Here is a 24,211-nt window from a genome sequence, read left to right on the forward strand (position 1 = left end):
GTGTTCTGCAAATATCTGCCTCCAACTTTATTTTAAAATATTTAACTATTTTTAAAAGTTTATAAAGTTTTTAAAAATCCGAAATTCAGGTTGATCTTGGTACTGATGCCCTGTTAGTTCACTCTAATCATTCTTCCTCGTACTTTGCTTTTTCTTCCATAATTTTATTTTCATTTCCCTATGCCGAACCTGATGTCCGTCATAATCGTTTTCTGCTCTTCATTCTCAGAGTCCACAGAGAATTAGAGACTCCACATCCTCTGACTCTACAGAGAACTAGAGGCAAACTCAGAAAACAGGAAACACTGTCTCACGAAAATGATTTCCTCCTACCAGAATGCCACATTCTTCATGGAGCAGTGTTAAGTGACTGAATTAACTATACCCTCTAGAAAACAAAACTATCTGTACCAAAATGCAAACTAGGAAAGGACACTGGAAAGACTGATTCTTTGAAGTTGGAGAGAGAGCTGATTTTGAGGCTGAGTTGCACACATAGTTGCAACTTTAGACAACCATGTTTATACCAATAAACCAGTAAAACCAGTACTATATAAACCAAATAAAACCAGTATTAAACCAAAATGGTTTATGTAAACCAAATAAAACCAGTATTAAACCAAAATGTATACTCTACTTTTCATTAGGAATGATCACTTAATGAAAATCAATTACCAAAATACAATTATGATAGTGAGAAAGGAAAAGATCTAACCATGGAAACTGACCTCGATGCCAATAACTTACCTGCTACCACTCATTACATAACCCGAGCATTCGAATGATGCAATTTCTTCACTTGTCAAGCCAATTTCACCTCTTCTTGGGATACGTTTCCCAGCTTTTACGTATTCAGCCATAGCTGCACCCTCACCAGGCAACAGTGCATGGCCATAGCTACAAAGTAATTCAGAATTCAGGAAAGTTCATTATAAAAAACTCATCATCTAAAGAGAGCACAAAAACATCTCTCAGAAAACAGCACAAAAATAACAGTTGCTGGGCAGCAGCAGGCTGGGAAGCCCAATGTGAATTACTTTAATTAGTGAACATTGCACTCTGACCTACATAACTAACCCAGAAATAAAGACATGCTTTGGAAGAACAAAAGAACTGAAATGAGTGAGTACAGATTCATGGTTTACAATTATGGATCAATTTATGTCTATAAGCACTGCCTTTACAGCTTCTGCCCCCAGCTAATTCCTTTCCCCTTCTTTCCCTTTGAAGAAAAAAAAAAAGAAATATCTCAAATTAACATACTTTTTAGGCTTATAACCAGTAATAATGCTATCCAGTAACTATTATCTATTAACTTTTATTTGAGGGGACTTTAAAAACTACCATCCCGGAGAGAGCCAAAGCATCAGAGACTCTTAAAAACTGAGAACAAACTGAGGGTTGATGGGGGGTGGGAGGGAGGGGAGGGTGGGTGATGGGTGTTGAGGAGGGCACCTTTTGGGATGAGCACTGGGTGTTGTATGCAAACCAGTTTGACAATAAATTTGATATATTAAAAAAATAATAAAATAAAATAAAAACTACCATCCCTTCATTCAATTCATTGACTGCATCTTAAATACATAATTAAACTCAAAGCTTAGAATACAAAAATAATTTCTGTTCTTGTGGAATTTACATCCCAACAAGGACATAACTGCAATACAAGGTAGAACACATGAAACAACACACAAAAGAAACAGAAAATACTTTGAGGACGAAAGGGTTAAAGAAGGGTAGGAATCACATCTACTTGTGGAGGGAAGGTACTGGGAATCAGCACATGATCCCTCCTTTTGAAAGGGGTTTTAAAAGATGGTAAGGATTTTGACAGGAAGAAATTGGGGGGCGCCTGGGTGGCGCAGTCGGTTAAGCGTCCGACTTCAGCCAGGTCATGATCTCGCGGTCCGTGAGTTCGAGCCCCGCGTCGGGCTCTGGGCTGATGGCTCAGAGCCTGGAGCCTGTTTCGGATTCTGTGTCTCCCTCTCTCTCTGCCCCTCCCCTGTTCATGCTCTGTCTCTCTCTGTCCCAAAAATTAAAAACAAAAAAAAAAAACAAAAAAAAAAACGTTGAAAAAAAAAAAGAAATTGGAAGTAGTAAAGAAACTAGGGCTGGGAAAAAAAGGGAAGGCATGTTGGGGGAAGCATAAGGTAAACAAGGCATGACGTGGGAAAGTGCACAGTAAATGCAGGAAGTTCTAGTTCCGCTCACTTGGAACCTGGGGTGTAAATAAAGGAGTAGAGGGTGATAGGGTTGGAAAGGTAAGTTAGGGCCATACTTTGATGAAGGGACTTTAGTTATTTTAAGTACACAGTTACTTACTTCAAAGGTTTATCATCCTGAGAGGCAAGTGTTTTCGGAGCCTCTGGGCCAATTAAGTCTGAGGGTTCTTCAGGCTCTGCAGGAAAAGATGTTCAGAAACAGATTCACATTTTGACTAATCAGTTAATTTAATGTTTTTTTTTTTGTTTTTTGTTTTTTTTGTTTTGGAGAGAGAGAGAACGCATGCGTGCATGAACAGGGAAGGGGTAGAAAGACAGGGAGAGAATCTTAATCATGTTGGGCATGGAGCAGCCCAACACAGGGCTCGATCTCACGACTGACTGACATGGGATTCGATCTCACAAATGTGAGCTCACGACTGAGCCATCCAGGCACCCCACGTTAATTTAATGTTTTTTATCTGTTCTGAGTCAAAGTCTACCAGAAGAACCTACTTGATCGATCCTTCCAGGGATTCTCCAGAAACTCTTCTTGGGAATCTTTAGAGCTTGAATCACTGGAATCTTTTCTATTCTTCTTAGACTTCTTTTTCTTATATTTCTTCCTGTAATGATTATAATTTTATACAAATACAATTAATAGCCCCACATTAAAGGGAATCTCATTTTTTAAGGCAATGAAAGACTGATAAAAATATTTAAATTTTCAGCTCATTAAAATTTTTAGAGAATTTTAATTAAAAAATCTTAACTTATTTAACCAAATCATGTTTCACTATAAAAAAGATCCCTCAAGGGAACAATGAAATACAGTTCTCATGTTGTAGAAAGATAACAAAGCGGTTTAAAAACCAGCTCTTACCAATTTGAGCATCAATAATTTGAAGTGTAATGGATTAAAATACGTCAGATATGTCTGAATCCTTGGGTTCATAATGATACTAAAAAAGTCCAAATCATTATTTTGAAAATTCATAAAACAAAAAAGTTTTTTAAAAAAGTAATTATCTTGCCTTTACTATACAAACTGCACTTCAGGGCAACCAAATAGTTGATGAGGGTTGATTTCTCTTGTAAAATTATTCTACCTAAGAAAGCCAGAATTATACTATCACCACTTTGCAATCCCTAATGAAATAAGGGATCTAGGCAATGACCATCCATGGCTATTAGTAGGACAAAAATAGACAATCAGACATTATCTGCCTCCTGATGAAGTATGCACCACCTATGAAGTATGTGTGCCAAAGACTCAAATCTGAACCTTATCAAGTCTCTAGACCTTACTATCAAAATATATGAAATACAGAGGACAGAGAACATGTTACAAAGCACACAATTAAAAATATAATCAGGGGTGTCTGGCTGGCTCAGTCAATGGAGCATGTGACTCTTGATCTCAGGGTCATGAGTTTGAGCCCCACACTGGCTATAGAAATTACTTAAAAATAAAGTCTTTAAAAATAAGAAGAATTTTAAAAAACAGAATCAGGGGCACCTGGGTGGCTCAGTTGGTCAAGTGTCCAACTCTTGATCTCGGCTCAAGTCATGATCTCATGGTTTGTGAGATCAAGCCCCATGTCAGGCTCCATCCAAACTGAGCTTGGAGCCTGCTTGGGATTCTCTTGCTCCCTCCCAGGCTTGTGTTTGTGCTCTCTCTCTCAAACTAAATACTTAAAAGTACAATCAGCAAAACCCATACTATAGGAAACTCTACAGGTAAATGATTTGGTTTTTTAAAAAGTAAACAGCAAGAACAAAAATGGAAGGGGAATCAATTGATTTAAAGAGGTATAAGAGACATATCAATAATCACAATTTATGGGCATCATGCATTTATTTATTTATTTTCTATTTTTTTTATTTTATATTTGAGAGAAAGAGAGAGAGAGTGAGAGCGAGTGCATGAGCGGGGGAGCAGCAGAGAGACAGAGACAGAATCTGAAGCAGGTTCCAGGCTCTGAGCTGTCAACACAGAGCCTGACGCGGGGCTTAACCCACCAGCTATGAGATCATGACCTGAGCCAAAGGTGGATGCTTAACCGACTGAGCCACCCAGGTGCCCCTATGGGCATTATTTAGACCCAGATTTGAATACACTGTAATAAAAATCTGCTGAGAATTGAGGAATTATTGCTAAATTTCTTAGGCATGATAACAGCTCTGTAGTTATGATTTTCTCTATCTTTTAGAGAAACATGCTAGATTATGGACAAAATGACATCTGGGATTGGTTCTGAAATAATGGGGGGTGGGCAGTGGAGACTGCCAAAGAGTTGAAATTGTTCAGCTAGGTGATGATTATACAGGGTATCATTACACTATTTTATTTATCATTATTTACTTATAACTTTATGTAATTTTATATATATTTTAACTTTTCCATGATAAAAATTGAAGAGAAAAACTGACGATCTGTGTTTCTTCTTCTTTTCCTTTTTCTTGGCTTTCTTTCCTCTTCTTTTTGTATCTTCATCTGCAAATTAAAGCATATTTTAATTAAAAACAAAAACTTAACTCTAAAACCCTAGTAATTTTGATTAAATATCCTATTGCTGCCCTATTTGCTGTTACAGAGAAATTTATCAATTCAAAAATTTATTGCTACTGATCAAAATATGTGCTAGGCACCAGGGATACAGGAATTAAAGTCATACTAAGCCTTCAGTGATAGAGGTGTTATTATTAACTTCACCGTGTGAGATAACAGTATGGTGATAAGTAGGAAAATGTCATTTTTTAGAGACGTACACAGAAATCTTTAGGGTGGCAGTATGATATTTCTACTTTACTTTGAATATCTCAACAAAAAAGATGATATTTAAAGCAAATGTCAAAATACTAATCCCACGAACCGTGAGATCATGACTTGAGCCGAAGTCCGAAGCTTAACCGACTGAGCCACCCGGGTGTCCCACTAGTTTTTTTTTTTTAACGTTTATTTATTTTTTGAGAAAAAGTGCAAGCAGAGGAGGGGCAGAGAGAGGAGGACAGAAGATCCAAAGCAGGCTCCGTACTGACAGCAGAGAGCCCAATGTGGGGCCCAAACTCACAAACCGCGAGATCATGACCTGAGCCAAAGTCGGACACTCAACCGACTGAGCCTCCCAGATGCCCCAAGCTAGTTCTTTCTAAAGTCAGTTTTATTACAAAAGCACTGCATGCCCGCTGTTGAAGTGAGGAAGGCACGCCGCACGCAGGGAGAGACTGGCATCACAGGCAGATGGACTTCTGTACCAAGTAACAGAAGCGAGAGAAAGAACACGGACTACTGAGGAGACGGAAAGCACGTCTCAGGCCACAGAGGACGCTGCAAGGGTGACAGGGCAGCAAACTTTACCCTGAAGGCCACAGAGAGCCACTGAAGGATTGTAAGTAGGGGACAGACACGCTCACACTTGTGCTCTAAGGAAGTTCGCTCTTCCAGCAGTGAGGAAGAAAAGTGACAACGGGGGCCAGGAAACCCAGGTGACATCAGAGGAAAAGACACCTTCATGTCATGTGTCCCCAGAAGTGGCACCCTCTGTCAATCATCAGCCAGGAGAGGGCACAAAAAGGTGGCTTTTTGAGAGGCACCACCCCACAGGGGGTGTCTTCCATAAACCAGCTGCTGGCCCGAAAGGGTCCTTTATGATGTGCCTATCTATCTATTTATTTATTTATTTATTTTTAATTTTTTTTAATGTTTATTTATATTTGAGAGAGAGAGAGAGAGATGGAGTGTGAGTGGAGGAGGGGCAGAGAGAGAAGGAGACACGGAATCTGAAGCAGGCTCCGGGCTCCGAGCTATTAGCACAGAGCCCGACAAGGGGCTCGAACTCACGAACTGCGAGATCATGACCTGGGCCGAAGTCAGACACTTAACCGACTGAGCCCCCCAGGCACCGCTATGACGTGCCTTTTTGAAAACGGCACCGAGGTGCCCGCTGAGCGTGAGGATGACACACAAGGGCCGCTCCTCGGGGCCGACGCGGCCCTATGGCTTGCTCGCTGCCACACGTCTCCCAGCCCAACCTCGCCCCGGTTCGCTGCCACACGCCTTGTGCAGCCACACACAGCCAGTCGGGAGCCACGCTGCTCAGGCTTGAATCCCAGCTGTGCGACCCTGAGTGCCGCGCTTACCAGCTGCTATGGGCCCCGCGTCCCCGGCTCTAGGACACATTCTACAGTTACTGCGCGGGGCAAGCAGCGACAACGAGCACCGAGCGCTTGGCGGGGTGCCTGGCACGGAGGCAGCGAGCGTTCCACAACTCTTGGCTGCCGTTATCGCGTTTAAGAACCTTCTTCGGAAATAAATTCTAAGTAGAATGAGTCGTGAAGCCAGGCTTGCAGAGCGATGCCGGCCTTCTTACCACTGGAGTCCGTTTCAGAGTCAGAGTCACTGTCGCTGTCAGAATACTTCTTGCGTTTTCTTTTAGATGATTTTTTCTTTCTCTTTTTCTTGGACCTTTCTTTTGAATGACTAGACTTCCTCTTCTTCTTCTTCTTCTTCTTTTCTTCTATATAAAACACGGACATAAAATTAACTTCTAAATATTATGATTATCAATTTTATTGTATTTGAAATACTGATAAAGAACAAATGATAGGCCATTTGAGTAAAAGCGAAGTATATTCAGCTATTTATAAACACTTTTTTCAACTTCTCAATTAAAAAGCTCTGTATTTTAAAAATACCTTCTGAAGTAGAAGCTGAAGTAGTGCTTTTCTTTGGCTCATCATCCTCTACTGGTGTGTGTTCATCAGAGCTGAATTTAAAGAAGATGGTTATAAGAATCAGAAAAGTGATAAAATGAGGAATATAAAAATATGGAATTAAAAATTTTGGGGGTGCCTGGGTGGCTCAGTCCATTAAGCGTCTGACTGTTGGTTTCGGTTCAGGTCATGATCTCACAGTTCATGAGTTTGAGTCTGCATCGGGCTCTGTGCTAACAACAGGGAGCCTGTTTGAGATTCTCTCTCTCTCCCTCTCTGCCCCTATCCTGCTCACTCTCTATCTCTCTCTCGGTCAAAATAAGAAATAAAAAAAATTTTTCAGTAATGACACTGATTGTCCAAGAACCATTAAAAGCAAACACTGAAATAACTTGGTAAGGGTATAGTTTGAGGGTCTATCACATTCAAAATAATATAATAATCACTTACATTTGCATAATGCTTTAGGGTTTACAAAACACTATTCAAACTGAAAGCAATATGTACGATTTATATTTTCAGAAGAAATCACAGGGCAAATGTATGGAACCATAAGGAAAGATGGAAAAAACTAGAGACAGGAAGGCTAAAGGAAGACTTCATGATTTTAATCTCAGTGTATAAAGGACATATGGGAGAACACCAACCATTCTGTCTCCCCAGAGCAATTAGAACCTAACACACTACAAGATACAGAGATTTAATTCTATTGTAGATAATTCTGAAAATGAATATATTAAAATTCTATAATAGTTTAGAAGAGAAGTTTTCATACCATATAATCTTTTTAAAAAAGTTTTATTTGGGGCGCCTGGGTGGCTCAGTCAGTTAAGCGTCCGAGTTCAGCTCAGGTCATGATCTCACACTGTGAGTTTGAGCCCCACATCGGGCTCTGTGCTGACAGCGCAGAGCCTGGAGCCTGCTTGGGATTCTGTGTCTCCCTCTCTCTCTGCCCCTCCCTTGCTCATGCTGTCTCTCTCTGTCTCAAAAATAAATAACATTAAAAAAATTTTTTTTTAAGTTTATTTATTTTGAGAGAGTGACAGACATATAAAGAGAGAGCATGAGAGGGGCAGAGAGAGAGAGAGAGAGAGAGAGAGAGGATCCCAAGCAGGCTCCACACTGTCAGTGCAGAGCCTGACTTGGGGCTCAATCCCACAAACTGTGAGATCATGACCTGAGCCAAACTCAAGAGTCATATGCTTAACCAAATGAGCTACCCAGGTGCCCCTATCATATAACCTTTTAATCTGAAGATCACATCTGGAATAATTTAGGTATTGCCTGGAAAATTATTTTTAGGGTTCTTTCCAACTCATTCTTTCAGTTCAGATTCTTTGACCATTTTCCAAGGTATCTATAAGAACAAGTTTCAGATAATAATGCTATCACTGTCACAGAATACAAGTTTACCTGTCAAGCACATTGTTTCAACTCAAAGTAGACACAGATAGAGGAGAGGGAAGAAGAACCTCATGAACAGCACCAAAGGGGAAAAAAATAAGGAAAAAAATAATTAGGCCTTCAGATATTGTATTAATTTTAATTTTATTTTTGAGAGAGAGAGAGAGAGAGAGAGAGTGCACACATGCAAGCAGGGAAGGGGCAGAGAGAGGGGAACAGAGGATCTGAAGTGGGCTCTGTGCTGACAGCAGCAAGCCCAACAAGGGGGTTGAACTCATGAACTGTGAGATCATGACCTGGGCCAAAGTCAGACACTCAACCAACTGAGCCACCTAGGTGCTCCCAGGTACTATTTAATACAAGAAAACTAACTAGGGGCACCTGGCTGGCTCAGCTGGTTGACCATGAGAGTTTTGATCTCACCATTGTAAGTTTGAGCCCCATGCTGGGTGTAAACATTTCTTTTTTCTTTCTTTTTTTTTTTAATTTTTTAAACACTTATTCATTTTTGAGAGACACAAAGACAAAGCGTGAGTGGGGGAGGGGCAGAGTGAGAGGGAGAAACAGAATCTGAAACAGGCTCCAGGCTCTGAGCTGTCAGCACAGAGCCTGACGTGGGGCTTGAACTCATGAACCACGAGATCATGACCTGAGCCGAAGTCAGATGCTTAACCGACTGAGCCACCCAGGTGCCCCTGGGTGTAAACATTTCTTAAAAATAAAATATTGGGGGGAGCCTAGGTGGCTTAGTCAGTTAAGCGTCTGAATTTGGCTTGGGTCATGATCACACGGTTCACGAGTTTAAGCCCTATATCGGGCTGTCTGCTGTCAGCATAGGGCCTGCTTTGTTGGATCCTCTGTCCCCTCTCTCTCTGTCCCTCTTCCTCCTCAAAAATAAACATTAAACAAAAACCTTGGGGGGCGCTTGGGTAGCTTAGTCAGTTGGGTGTCTGATTCTTGATCTCGGCTCAGGTCACAATCTCACAATTTATGGGTCTGAGCCCTACATCAGGTTCCTTGCTGGTAGCGTGGAGTCTCCTTGGGTTTCTGTCTCTCCCTCTCTCTGCCCCTCTCCTGCTCTTTCTCACTCTATCAAAATAAATAAACTTCATTTTTTTTAAAGTTTATTTACTTGTTTGAGAGAGACAGACACAGCATAAGCAGGGAGGGGCAGAAGGGGGAGAGAGAGAATCTCAAGCAGACTCTGTGCTGTCAGTGCAGAGCCTGATGCGGGGCTCGAACTCATGAACCATGAGATCATGACTTGAGCTGAAACCCAGAGTCTGACACTTCACTGACTGAGCTACCCAGGCGCCCCACGACTATTGATATCAGCTCAGGTCCTGATTTCACAGTTGTGATTCTTGGCAACATAATACTGGAAGTCCTAGCCAGAAGACAAGAAAAAGAAATAAAAGGCATCCAAACTGGTAAAGAAGAAGTAAAACTGTCACTATTTGCAAAAGACATATTACATACAGAAAACTCTAAAGACTCCACCATCCATGTTGTTTGTCAATTGTACCTCAAAATTTCTTTGTGGGCACTTGGGTGGCTCAGTGGGTTAAGCATCCAATTCTTGATTTTGGCTCAGGTCCTGAACTCACAGTTAAAGGAGTTTGAGCCCCATGGTGGGCTCTGCACTGACAGCACAGAGTCTGCTTGGGATTCTCTCTCTCTTTCTCTCTCTCTCTCTCTGCCCCCCCCCCCCAATAAATAAACATTAAAAAAAATCCCTTTTAGGGCACCTGGGTGACTCAGTAAGTTTAGTGTACAACTCTTGATTTCGGCTCAGGTCATGAGCTCCTGGTTGGTGAGTTCGAGCCCCACATCAGGCTCTGCACAGCCAGTGCAGAGCCTGCTTGGGGTTCTTTCTCTCCCTCTCTCTGCCCATCCACTGCTCTCTCTCTCTCTAAAAAAATAAATAAATACACTGAGGGAGAAGCAGGGGAACCAGGATTTTCTTCATCCTTCAAACACAGCTGTATTGAGGTCAGATCACTTGGAACACCCAGGAAATCAATCTGTGGAGTGGCAGAAGGCTCTCCACGGGTGGAGAGAGACAGCCTGGCAGGATCAAGGTGCGTGTATGTGAATTGGGGGAGACAAAATGGCACAGGCATGGAGGGGAGGGAACCCCTTCTGTGGAGAGACAAAAGGGAGAGAAAGAGAGAGGGGCTGTGAAACCTCTCCAGACCATGGACTTGGGAATGAGAAATACGGCGAGTGCCAGTTTCTATTCTGCAAACAGGTTTAGGAGCTGAAACTCAGAGGTTTCAAAAGTGCCCGACTTTTTCCGGAGTGAAGCCGGAGCCGTGTGCACGCACCTGGAGGGGAAGGAGCCAGCCCCGAAGTGCTGTAGCCATCCCAGGGGCGCACCGGGAGAGAACAGTCCCCTTCCTCGAGTACCGTGAGAAGAGGGTTTATTGCCTCCCTAAGAGCAAAAAACCCGGCAGGCTCCAGCCAAAGGTGTTTTACTGGCAGGGCTGAGTGGCACTACACCAGAACAGGGACCGTGCGGCGCGGGATTCTTCAAGACATCGGGTTTTGAATCGCAGCCGAGCGCCTAGGAGGAGCGGGAGACTGTGGAGCAGGACAAGCTGACCGCCCGCGCTGCTCTGTGAGGGCTGCCTGAACAGCGTGGTTCGAGACACCGGGTCTGGGGAGGAGAGACTGGGGTGTCACCATTTTTCTCCCCGACACCAACACGCTGGGGCTTCAGGGAGCAGCACAACGGCCCCCAGGGGAGGCGAGACCCGCTTACACCAAACCCCACCCCTCTGTGTCTGGTGACTGCTTATCTACTGGAGGAACACTGACACTGGGTGAACCAGAGGGCCTCTCTTCCAGGCCATCATAGCCACTGGTCCCAGGCACCAACAAGACGACTGTTTTTATGTCTGTTTTTGTTTGTTTGTTCTTTTCTTCTCTTTTTTTCCTTCTACCCTCTCCTTTTTTTCTTTTGGAATCAGGCTCATAGTTTCTGATTTGTTTTTGGTCAATTCTTATTTTATACACACACACACACACACACACACACACAGACACACACACACTTTTTTTGTTTTGTTTGTTTAATCCGGCATTTTCACTCTATTCTTTCTACACCTTTTCTATCTCTTCTTTAATTTCCTTTCTCTTTCTCAGGATTTAGCCTTATAGTTTTTTTTCCCTTTTCATTCTTCTCTTTGAATGGGATCAGGCTTCCCCCCCTTTCCTTTTTTTTCAGGGTTACTTCAATGAACAAATGAAAACACATCTGGTGGAAGGTCCAAACATTCCACCACTACAAGCAAGGAGGAGCTTTGCAGAGGACTGACCAGTGGGACAGAGCAGCGAAATACACAACAGAGTGCACACAACACACTCCATAACACTTCGTGAAGTGCCAGGCCCTGGACAGTGTATGACCCCCTTTTTAATATAGTAGTTCTTCCACATAACGAGCTATTAAAAACATGCAAAAGACAGAAACTTAGCCAAAATGGCAAAACAGAAGAATCCTCCTCAAAAAAAAAATTCAGGAAGAAATCACAGCCAGAGAATTGCCCAAAACATATATAAAAAATACATGTGAACAAGAATTTAGAATCACAGTCTTAAGACTAATAGCTGGGCTTGAAAAAACATAGAAGACAGCAGAGAATCTCTTGCTGCAGAGATCAAAGACCTAACAAATAGTTATAATGAATTAAGAAATGCTATACATGAGATGCAAAAGAAGCCATGGAGGAAGGAAGGAGTAGAGGAGAATATAGGTGAAAAAGAAGATAAAATTACAGAAAATGATGAAGCTAAAAAAAGAGGGAAAGGAAATTACTAGATCACGAAGGGGAGAATTAGAGAGCTAAATGATTCCATAAAACAAAACAGTATCCTTATCATAGGAGTTCCAGAAGAAAAAGAGTGAGAGAAAGGGGCAGAAGGTTTATTGAACAAATTACAGCTGAGAACTTCCCTAATCTGGGGAAGGGAACAGGCATCCAAGTCCAAGAGGCACAGAGAACTCCCTTCAAAATCAACAAAAACAGGTCAACACCATGACGTATCATAGACAATCTGACAAAATACAAAGTCAGAGAATTCTGAAAGCAGTTAGGGACAAACAGGCCTTAACCTACAAGGGTAGACACATAAGGGTAGTAGCCGACCTGTCCATGGAGATTTGGCAGGTCGTAAGGGAGTTGCAGGAAATATTCAATGTGATGAACAGGAAAAATATGCGCCAAGAATCCTTCATCCAGCAAGGCTGTCATTCAGAAGAGAAGGACAGATAAACAACAAAGCAGAAAAGAGTATCCAACTGGAAAAAGACAGTCTCTTCAGCAAATGGTGCCGGGAGAACTGGACGGCAACATGCAGAAGAATGAAACTGGACCACTTTTCTTACACCATACACCAAAATAAATTCAAAACGGATGAAGGACCTAAATGTGAGACAGGAAACCATCAAAATCCTACAGGAGAAAACAGGCAGCACCTCTTTGACCTCAGCCACAGCAACTTCTTACTTGACATGTCACAGAAGACAAGGGAAATAAAAGCAAAAATGAAATACTGGGACCACATCAAGATAAAAAACTTCTGCTCGGCAAAGGACAATCAACTAAACTAAAAGGCAATCTGATGGAATAGGAGAAGATATTTGCAAATGACATATTGGATAAAGGGTAGTATCTAAAATCTATAAAAGAACTTATCAAACTCAACACCCGAAAAATAAATAATCCAGTGAAGAAACGGGCAGAAGACATGAACAGACATTTTTCCAAAGAAGACATCCAGATGGCAAACAGACAAATGAAAAGATGCTCCACATCACTCATCATCAGGGAAATACAAATCAAAACCACAGGGAGATGTCACCTCATACCTGTCAGAATGGCTAAAGGTAACAACTCAGGAAACAACAGATGCTGGTGAGGATGTGATGAAAGGGGAACCCTCTTGCACTGCTGGTGGGAATGCAGACTGGTGTGCAGCCACTTTCAAAAACAGTGTGGAGGTTCTTTAAAAAATTACAAATAGAGGGGGGGCCTGCGTGGCTCAGCGGGTTAAGCGTCCGACTTCAGCTCAGGTCATAATCTCATGATTCGTGGGTTCAAGCCCCACGTCGGGCTCTGTGCTGACACCTCAGAGCCTGGAGCCTGCTTCAGATTCTGTCTCCCTCTCTCTCTGTTCCCCCCCCCCCCCACACACACTCTGTCTGTCTCTCAAAAATAAACGTTCAAAAGATTTTTTTAATTATAAATAGAACTACCCTACAACCCAGCAATAGCACTACTAGGAATTTATCTAATGGACACAGGAGTGCTGAATCGAAGGGGCACTTGCACCCCAACGTTTATAGCAGCACTTTCAACAATAGCCAAATTATGGAAAGAGCCCAAATGTCCCATCAACTGATGAATGGATTAAGATGTGGTATTTATATAATGGACTACTACTTAGCAATGGAAAAGAATGAAATCTTGCCATTTGCAACAACATGGATGGAACTAGAGGGTATTACGTTACACGAAATAAGTCAGTTAGAAAGACAGATATCACATGATTTCACTCATAAGTGGAATTTGAGAAGCTTGACAGATAATCATAGGGGAAGGGAAAGAAAAGTAAGATAAAAACAGAGAGGGAGGAAAATCATAAGAGGCTCTTAAATGAAGAGAATAAACTGAGGGTTGATGGGGGTGGGGTAAATGGGTGATGGGGATTGAGGAGGGCACTTGTTGGGATGAGCACTGGGTGTCATATGCAAGTGATGAATCACCGGGTTCTACTCCTGAAACCAAGACTACACAGTATGCTAACTAACTTGAAAATAAATAAATAAATACACAAATAGATTAAAAAAATTTTTTTAAAAGCCCTTTGTAAGGCTAACATGTGACATGCAATCTGCTGTTAGGCTGAGAAAAAATAATTCAAAATAATATAAACACATTTGTTTTAATACTGAGCCCTTCTGTGAATAGGAAATTAGCACCCCCATGAATTACAATTTAAAAAGAACAATTAATAAGTTAAGATCCACTAACAACATATTTTAATCATTAGGTAGGTTCAATGTTTTTAAATGTTAAGGGGTAGAATAGCATAAATCACAAGATGAAAAATGTGAGCTATACTTAAAGTTCTTCACTTAACAAAAATTTTTACAATAGTCTCTGGATTTAAACAAATGTTACAGTTTAAAAGTATATTTTCAAGTCACTTACTCTGGTTCTGGATTCTTTGGAGAAAGTCCCCATACTTCAGGAGCTCCCAATTCTCCAATCCTCTCTCTCTCACTCAATCTCCTAGAAGATACAGGCATACAAATTATTAACTCCATGGCCAAACTGTCTCCTAAATCGATAATCAATTCAAAGGGGTCCAGTTAAGTTCTATTTTCCCTTTACGTTTTAAAATTTAAATTAATAAATTAAGTGTAAACTCAACATTTATGATCTCATGTTCTCGACAGTACTATTAAATGGTAAAGACTATAGAGAGCCTGAGAGTCCAGGCCAGACAGCCTAAAAGACTGTCAAGTGCATCTGTTCTACCTCATGTATGACACAGCTCCTAACTGCTCATTTCATCTTCTGCAATAGTGGCACAAACAGTTTTCTATTTGGAAATAACTTCTTTGTTTATACACATTTATGAGAGTAAAGAGCAGTCTCTACTTTTGATTTAATCAAACCCGTGTTCAGAAACTCAGGAATTAATAAAGAAAATAAAAATGAAGCATTAGAAGTAGAAAATAAAGAGAGCTCTGAAAGTGAAAGAAAAGTTTTATTTTGACTAAAACTGTCCTCAATGTGATGCGGGGTTTGTTTTCTCTATTTTCCCTTTAGTTCCTTTTTGGAAAAGGGATATATCCTCCATTTTTTATGAAAAAAATTTTTATGCTGTGGTTCCTTTTAGTTTTGCTCATAAACAAACCAACCCAAAAAACTAAGGCTCAATTCCTCAAAGTTTAGCTGCTTGTGACTCCATTTGTTAAAAAAGACAAAAAACAAACTTTTACAAAATAAATTGATTTGATTGCTTGAATATACTAGTTTTTACATCTTTATTCAGGGGAAAAGGTATTATAATCATGCAGAATTAGACTCAGGTTTCCCTTTTGAAGAAACAGCCTAAAAGGGTCATCCTTAGGGGTGCATGGGTGGCTCAGTCGGTTGGGCATCCAACTTCAGCTCAGTCACGATCTCATGGTCAGTGAGTTTGAACCCCGCACCGGGCTCTGTGCTGACAGCTCAGAGCCTGGGGCCTACTTCGGATTCTGTGTCTCCCTCTCTCTCTGCTCCTCCTCTGCTCACTCTCAGAAATGAATAAACGTTAAAAAAAAAAAATTAAAAGGGTCATATATAACCCAACTTGGCATATATGCATACAGGGGGAAGAATGACACGCTGTAGGAACAGTCAAGTTCTCATCCCCGCTGCCACCAGCTTCATCTGTACTCTTAAGATAAATTATTCATCTCCTAAGTGTACAAATGCAAATTTCATCCAAGAAGTTCTGACATCTTTTGGTGAGGGTTGTCCGGTAAGAAGCTGGTTGCTTTCTGACTAACACAGCCAGGAGATAACTTGATGACAAATTTAATTTGGAGAGGTAGGTCTCCAACCTAAGTCAGTACTGTTTTTATCGTTTCTGCTTCCATGCAGGAAACTCTAAGACCTAACACTCAACGACTATTTATTAGGTTCCAGGCACTAAATCATTACAACAACTCTAAAAGCCTTGGCACTAATTTTATCCTTTTTTAAATGGTTAAGAAATAAAGCTCAGGGAAATTAAGAAACGTGCTCAAGGTCACACAACTATTAAGCAGCAAAACGGGGCTTCAATAATAATTCAACCCCCCCCCCCAAATGTGTGTGGATAAAAGGGAACACTGCTTATAAAGATAATCAAAGTTAATAATAATAATAATAATAATAATAATAATAATAAAGCAGAGCTTCAAACTCAGGCAGTCTGATCCTGGAGCCTGTCCTCTTCATCAATGCTTTTTACTTCCCATTCTTGGAAGAAAAAGATTTATGGAGACCTCTCCCCGCGGTCGGAACCTTAAACTCCTCCTCAATGCCTGTGAAACTTTTCAATTTCTTTTCCAACACAGTACAGGTAAAGCACTTAATATAGTGCCTGGCATAACTTAACAGTCAATAAGCATCAGCTATGAAGGCTTACACAGCAATAATTATAACCTTTTTTCCTTTCTTTCTCAAACGATTCACTTTCCCTCTCCAATACTCACTCTCCTGAGAGGACACTTGATTTCGCCCTGACCCCGTTTTTCATGGCCAAACTAGAAACCATTTAACAAGACCCTTTTTAGTGTAGCCTAATCAACAGTTCCGCCGATCACTTTCCCTACATGCAATCGTCTCAGTCTCAGAGGTTTTTCTCCTCTCCGAGATAAACTCTTTGACCTCAAAGCTTTCCCACCTCTCCGCCAAACGTTTCCGCTTCCACATCCCGTTATCACCTCCAACCCGTCCCATCATTCAACGAGCAATGGTTCTGCGCCTACACAGTGCTAGGCACTCTGCTAACTTTGTGATCAACAAAACGGGGCCGTTCTATTCCATGAGCTCAACCCAGTGCCAAATGAAAGCCCGCTCCACGGGGGCACCTGGATGGCTCAGTCCGTTAAGGCTTCGGCTCCGCTCGCGAGTTCGAGCCCCACGCATCCCGCCGCCTGCCGTCAGCCCGCACGGAGCCCCGTTCAGGTCCTCTTTCTCCCAGTCTCTGCCCCTCCCTCCACTCGCGCCCGCGCGCGCTCTCTCTCTCTCTCTCCGGCTCAGAAGTAAACATTTACAAAAGAAAAAAAAAAGCATGCTTTACACGTAATAATGACAAAACCAAGTAAATACTGTAATCCCGTTAGGTCTGAGGTTCTGCACAGCAGCGCTGCACGCCAGGAGCCAGAGGTAGGAGACACCAGGGCGCTGAATGAAGGGGCCGCGGGGAGGGGTGAAAACCGAAGGGAAGAAAAGGGCGAAAAAAGGCGTCGTGGTGGGTGGACAGAAGGGACGGAAACGGGCGCCAGGCAGGCAGAGAGCGAACTGCGGACAGTCAGAAGGGGGCGGGGGGGGGGCGAACCGAAAGTCCGACTCCGGAGGCAGGTGGGCTCCCGCAAGAGAAGGCGTGCCCGTGTCACTCACTTTTGCCGCAAGCTCTCCTCCCTCTCCTTGTCCAGAAGGCTAGGCCACGGCTTGTCGCTCCCGTAGGGGCGTGAGTAGCCGCCATAATACGCGGTCGATGAGGCCGAAGTGAAGAGGCTGCCCCGCGGCGCCGAGGGCCGCTCTCGGGAGCGTGACCGCGAGCGGGATCGGTAAGACTGGTTTCGGGACCCTTGGCTGAAGCCACCTAGCTGATGGCTGACACCATTCCGGTCCCCAGACCGAGAGCAAGAGTGCGAGCGAGAGCTCGAGCGGGAGCGGCGGCCCCGCGGGGAGCGGGCGGATTTGCTGGGCTTAGGGCTCTTGGACAAACTGCGACGCTTCCCCCCAAAGCCCGAGGCCTCCCCCTCCGGGCTGCGCGAACGCGACACCGGAGCCATCGCCGCCGCCGGGTTCCCCGAGCCACCGGGTCCCCTCAGCCGCTAGAGAAGGGAGCGCTCTCGCGAGCTAAGGGAGATCTCGGTTGCTTCGGATCCCAGAGCCCGCCGTCGCGCCACCACCGAATGTGAGGAAACCCTGGAAACAGTTCCGGGTACGTCGGCAAATCCCTTCCCCCGACCTAGGTGGTTCTGCCGTCGGGACAGGATGTGTGTATAGGTATAATGAAGCCGGTGGGGCAACCGGATCCACCTATCCTTCCGGTCCCGGGTGAAGCGGCTCAAATTTAAACCGGACTAGAGACCTTGTCTTTTCTTCAGCCTCGAATCGAAATACTTGAAGGGAAGGGCGAGAGGCCCCAGGAGACAGTCCACTGAGCAGCCGTATGAATAACAAACCCACTATGACTTTATATGTATATGTTTGTGTTTATGTACATGCATGTAGGAGTATACTCACCCCCACACGCGTTTTTTTTCTTTCTAATCTCACACAAAGTAAGGAGTGTTTATCAAAATTGGTGGTAAGCTATGATGTCAGCACCATTTTGCCCAGTTAGCTTAGAGGGCACAAATTCTGTGTTAATAACTTGAGCATGGGGGTGCCCGGGTGGTTCAGTGGGTTGAGCCACCTACTCGTGATTTCGGTTCGGGTCCTGAGTTGGGATTCTCTCTCTCTCTCTCCCTCTGCCCCTCCCACACCCATTCTCTCTCTCTGTCTAAATAGATAAACAAACAAACAAACATTAAAAAAAAATTACTTGAGCCTGATACACTATAGTTAAGTTTGTAGCCTGGGGAAAACTGCATATTTCGTCTCCAGAAATTCATCTCCTCTAATGTGCTCCAGCAAAAGGAATTTGTAACCCATTTCTTGTCAGGCCCCATAAACTAGTCCCATCATATGCTAGCTCAGCAATACATGGTTAATGGTCATTTTTTCGATTCATTTTATACTGTTTTTTTTAAATGCTTATTTATTTATTTTGAGAGGGAGAGGGGAAGGGCAGAGAGAGGGAGACAGAATCCCAAGCAGCCTCTGTGCTATCAGTGCAGACCCCAACTCAGGACTCGCTCGCACAATCTTGAGATCATGACCTGAGTTGAAATCAAGAGTCAAATGCTTAATGGACTGAGCCTTCCAGGCGCCCCTTTTATACTGTTTTTAAATGAAAGTCCACTAGGTTGTGGAAATGGGCATTAAGGTAGTGGGAGTCAGGGGGGCTCTTTTATACCAATAATTGTTAAAGAAGGTGCACTATGGGGTGCCCGGCTGGCTCAGTCGGAAGAACATATGACCCTTGATCTCGGGGTCGTGAGTTCTAGTCCCACGTTGGGTGTAGATATTACTTAAACTTACGTAAGCTTAAAAAGAAAAAAAGTTGCAAGACTGAAAGTTTTGGGTTTTTAAAAATTTCTTAATGTTTATTTTTGAGAGAGAGAGAGTGCGCGAGCGAGCATGGGGGAGGGGCAGAGAGAGGGAGACAGAGGATCTGAAGCAGGCTCCAGGCAGAGAGCCTGGTGCGCCCGGACTCATGAGCCAGGGGATCATGACCTGAGCTGAAGTCAGATGATTAACCGACTGAGCCATCCAGACGCCCCCAAAACAAAGTTTTTAATCTCTGATCTGTTTTTGAAAGGAGTTATGAGCTCAAAACCTGAACTAAATAATTGTTTTGTTTGTTGTATAGATTTATTTTCAAAGGACAGAACAGATAATTTAAATAGAAGTCTATAGGCACATGGGTGGCTCAGTTTGTTAAGCATCTGACTTCGGCTCAGGTCATGATCTCACAGTCCGTGAGTTCAAGCCTCTCGTTGGGCTCTGTGTTGACAGCTGGGAGCCTGGAGCCTGCTTCAGATTCTGTGTCTCCCTCTCTCTGTGCCCCTCCCCCGCTCAAGCTCTGTCTGTCTCTCTCTCTCTCAAAAATAAAATAAACATTAAAAAAATTAAAAATAAGGGGCACCTAGGTGGCTCGGTCAGTTAAGTGTGGGACTTCAGCTCACGTCATGATCTTAGAGTTCATGAGTTTGAGCCCCACATCGGGCTCTCTGCTGTCAGCACAGAGAGCCCTTCGGATCCTCTGTCTCCCTCTCTCTCTTCCCCTCCCTCACTCACAAAAGTAAACATTTCTCTCTCAAAAGTAAACATTAAAAAAAAAAAAAAGAATTACTCTGTCAAAGGCAGCGATCATGCCAAAACATGTTCTCACTTACAGACACTCGCCAGCATCTTTTGAGTCTTTGAGAGCTCTCAGTGAAAAAAAAGGGGTCTAATATTTTATTCATATACATCCTTCTTCTCTGCGATGTAATCTACAGTTTCTTGTGGACACATTAACTTCTCCACATCTGTATCAGGAATTTCAAACCCAAATTCATCCTCACTGACCATGATAATCTCCACTTGTCCAAACTGTCTAAGCCCAGGTCTTTCATAAAGTGGGAATTTACCAAGAGCTTTTCTGGGTCAATCTTGCCATAGAGTTTCAAGACGTAAAGAACATGGTCCTTGATTTCCTCCCACGTCAAAGTGCATCACTGTGCAGGTGGCACACTTGTGTAACTGGGACCTGCGGGAGCACTGAGGTGGGCTGCAGAGCCCCAGGCCTCCAGGTCCCTGCGCCGCACAGGGTGATGCTGAGGGACAAGGCCACTGCCAGCATGAGAGCCCCCAGGCAGTGGTGTCAAGGCTGAGGACAGTTGGCAGACACAAGTGGAGAGGACGTGAGCTACCATGGTTATGCCAACCCCAGATTTGAACTAAATACTTTCACAAAATAATTTTCTTCCCGAATACTTCTTGTTCCTGGTTCAGACTTGTGATCTCTAGTGCTGGCTTTGACAGTCCCTCAAACTCGTGGCTCACTAGGATTTCTCCTTTGATGATGAATTGGTGCTCCATTTATGGGAAGGGGCTTGATGATATTAGGCCTCTAGACGTATGGAAAATTTCTCCAACTCTTGGATCAGCCCATAGGAATTTCACATTGGAAAGACTGAGCCACCAATGGACAATTATTTCTAATTTAACCTCACTGAGAGGAGCTGTGTCTGCCAACAGGTAGAAATGTGGTCAGAGCTTGTGGGAGTGTTCTGATGACTGAAAATAACACAGGATGAAACGGAATGATATGACCATTCTGGCGTATATTTGAGGTGAAGATTCTGCTGGGGTGTGTGTGCGCGCGCCCACGCGGGCCCGAGACAGGGAGAAGGAAGAGCGAATGTCGCCCTGCCCAGTGTGTGACTTGGATGGAGAATTTGAGTGCTTTGCTGCCCATTAGGTCCCTAGGGCCCATTAGGGACTACGATGTTGGCCAACTATGCCAGTGGCTAATGCTGAGTGTAATGAAGCTCGCGGTCAATATCTGAGAGGGGTGGAGAGTAAGGAAGTTCCAGAACTTGGCAAATAACCCAGATCCCGAAGCGCAGCCAGTGCCCGTGGTGTCACAGATTCCAAAGAACATCGAACAGCTGTCGATTCACACCTATGTATGAAAGAGGAGGAAAGGGAAAGAAGGTTTAATACAGAGATAAAGGTAATACAGCCCTCTGTTCCTGCGTTGCTTTCCTCCCGTTCACTGACGTTCTTTATTTGTGGCATTTAGGGTACAAAACTTCTGTGGCGATGATATTAAGAGAGAAACGTGCTGCGCATGTGCTATTTCTTTAAGAGAAAATGTTAAGTGTGGAACTGTGGCATTTGATTTCCTCAGGCTGCCACCTTTTTCTTCTCTTCCTCTTCATTCTCTTTCTCCAGTTCCCCAGGTCTTCCTTCTTCCTTCCCTTGCTTTAGAAATGAAAAAACAAGGGCGCCTGGGTGGCTCAGTCAGTTAAGTGTCCAACTTCGGCTCAGGTCATGATCTCACTGTTCGTGGGTTCAAGCCCCGCGTCGGGCTCTGTGCTGACAGCTCAGAGCCTAGAGCCTGCCTGGGGTTCTGTGTCTCCCTCTCTCTTTCTCTGCCCCTTCCCCGCTAACGCTCTGTCTCTCTTTTTCTCAAAAATAAATAAACACCGAATTAAAAAACAAACAAACAAACAAAGAACAGGAGTGCCTGAGAACACAGTTTTGCACAATTTAACCAACACTACATGAAGTACTTCTTTATTGTCAGATAAACCAGACCAAATAAACCAAAAACCTAGAATAGGCATATCTTGAAAACATTGGCTTCATATGAATGGAGATGTTAGCAGCATTCATGTTTTGATCTTGTCTTGCTTTTTTTAAAAAAAATTAGTAGGCTTTATTTTTTTAGGGCAGTTTTATGTTTACAAAAAAACTGAGCAGAAAGTACAGAGAGTTCCTGTTATATTTTGCATTGGGTGTGGTACCTTTGCTACAATTGATAAACCAGTATCGGTACATTCTAATTAAAGTCTATTGTTTACATGAGGGTTCACTCTTTGTGTAGTGTTTTCTATCAATTTTGTCAAGTGCTTAATGTCCTGTATCTACCACTACTGTATATACAGAATAGTTTCATTTCCCTAAAAATCCCCTGTGCTCCACCTACTCATCCTTCCTTTCCTGCTCTCTTCCCCTCCTCCTAAAAAAAAAAAAGGTTTCCCCTTCCTGGGAAACCGCTGATCTTTCCACTTTGCTACCGCTGTACCTTTTCCAGAATGTCACCTAGTTGGAATCAGACTGGCTTCTTCCGCTTAGCAATATGTACTTAAGTTTCCTTTGTGTCTTTTCCTCGGTTGACAGCTCATTTCTTTTTATTGCTGAATAATATTCTGTTGTACCAATGTATCACACTTTACCTATTCACCTGTTGAAGGATATTTTGGTTGCTTCTAGGTGTCGATGATTATGAATAAAGCTACTATAAACATTCACATGCAAGTTTTGTGTAGATATATACTGTCAAGCTACTTGGGTGAATGCCTAGGGATGGGATTATTGGATCATATGATAAGAGTATGTTTAGTTTCATAAGAAACTGCCAAATTGTCTTCCAATGTGGCTGAACCACTTTTGCATTCCCACCAGCATGGAATGAGGGTTCCTGGTGCTCCACAGCCTTGTCAGCATTTGCTGTTGTCAGTGTTTTGGATTTTAGCCATTCTAATAGGTGTGTAGTGTATCTTGTTGTTGTAGCTTTTAGTTTATTTAATTTGAGAGAGAGCATGAGCAGGAGAGGGGCAGAGAGAGAGGGAGAGAGAATTGCCAGCAGGCTCCGTGCTGTCAGTGCAGAGCCCACAGTGGGGCTTAATCTCACTAACTGTGGGATCATGACCAGAGCCGAAATCAAGAGTCAGACATTTAACTGACTGAGCCACCCAGGCGTCCGAGTATCTTGTTGTTTCCAAATTACACGTAACGTTAGGCATCTTTGCATATGCTTATTTAGCAACTTTACATCTTCTTTGGTGAAGTTTCTGTTCAAACCTTTTGCCTACTTTTTAACTGGATTGTTTGTTTTCTTATTGTTGAGTTTTAAGAGCTCTTTCTATATTGTGGACACAAGTCTTTTATCAGATAAGTGTTTTGCACACATTTTCTTCCCAGTCTGTGGTTTGTCTTTTCATTCTTTAACAGTGTCTTTTGCAGGGCACACATTTTTTTTCCCCCATCAACAGAAGTAAATATTTTTTAAATTAAAGTACAGTTGACATACAAGATTATATATATTTTTAATGTTTATTTTTTGAGAGAGAGAACGAGCAGGGGAGGGGCAGAGAGAGAGGGAGACACAGAATCTGAAGCAGGCTCCAGGCTCTGAGCTGTCAGCACAGAGCCTGACATAGGGCTCCAACTCACAGACCATGAGATCATGACCTGAGCCAAAGTTGGACACTTAACCAACTGAGCCACCCAGGCTCCCCAACATGCAATATTATATTAGTTTCAGGTGTACCACATAGTAATTACACCTTTATATACATTACAAAATGAACATCATGGGAAGTCTAAAAAGAATTTAAATTTGAATTTAAATTTGAGAGAGAGAGAGAAAGAGAGAGAGAGAGAGAGAGAGAGAGAGAGAGAGAGAGAGAGCACACGAGCACAGCAGGAGGGGCAGAGAGAGAGGGAGACACAGAATCTGAAGCAGGCTCCAGGCTCTGAGCTGTCAGCATAGAGTCCGACGCAGGGCTTGAACTCACCAACTGGGAGATCATGACCTGAGCCAAAGTCATATGCTTAACCAACTGAACCATGCAGGTGCCCCTAATATTTGTCTTTCTATGGATAACTTATTTAACTTATAATGATACTCTCTAGTTCCATCCATTTTGTCGGGAATGAATGGTAAGATACCATTCTTTTTTGTGGATGATATATCACATATTTTTTCTAAGATTTTATTATTATTTTTTT

General features: G+C 42.9%; 1 protein-coding gene and 1 pseudogene across 2 annotated transcripts in view; both read right to left on the bottom strand.

Moving 5' to 3' along the window:
* The window catches only part of LOC122477910 (NFKB activating protein), a 29,139-nt gene extending 11,068 nt beyond the window's left edge, over positions 1 to 18,071 (bottom strand). Inside the window, exons 1-8 of one of the 2 annotated variants that reach the window (XM_043571425.1) lie at positions 17,489 to 18,051; positions 14,540 to 14,620; positions 6,900 to 6,970; positions 6,575 to 6,721; positions 4,635 to 4,698; positions 2,718 to 2,827; positions 2,323 to 2,398; positions 748 to 897 (exon numbers count right to left, since the gene is read on the bottom strand). In XM_043571425.1, coding sequence (XP_043427360.1) covers positions 748 to 897; positions 2,323 to 2,398; positions 2,718 to 2,827; positions 4,635 to 4,698; positions 6,575 to 6,721; positions 6,900 to 6,970; positions 14,540 to 14,620; positions 17,489 to 17,886 — 1,097 coding nt within the window. In that variant the 5' untranslated portion in view covers positions 17,887 to 18,051. Of the gene's footprint in view, positions 1 to 747; positions 898 to 2,322; positions 2,399 to 2,717; positions 2,828 to 4,634; positions 4,699 to 6,574; positions 6,722 to 6,899; positions 6,971 to 14,539; positions 14,621 to 17,488 lie in introns of both variants that reach the window. The other variant, XM_043571424.1, reaches the window with a different exon arrangement.
* Positions 18,072 to 19,991: 1,920 nt separating this feature from the next.
* On the bottom strand, positions 19,992 to 20,838 carry LOC122477491 (annotated as a pseudogene).
* Positions 20,839 to 24,211: the final 3,373 nt, after the last annotated feature.

Source organism: Prionailurus bengalensis, chromosome X (assembly GCF_016509475.1).
Source record: "Prionailurus bengalensis isolate Pbe53 chromosome X, Fcat_Pben_1.1_paternal_pri, whole genome shotgun sequence".
Classification (NCBI taxonomy): Eukaryota; Metazoa; Chordata; class Mammalia; order Carnivora; family Felidae; genus Prionailurus; species Prionailurus bengalensis.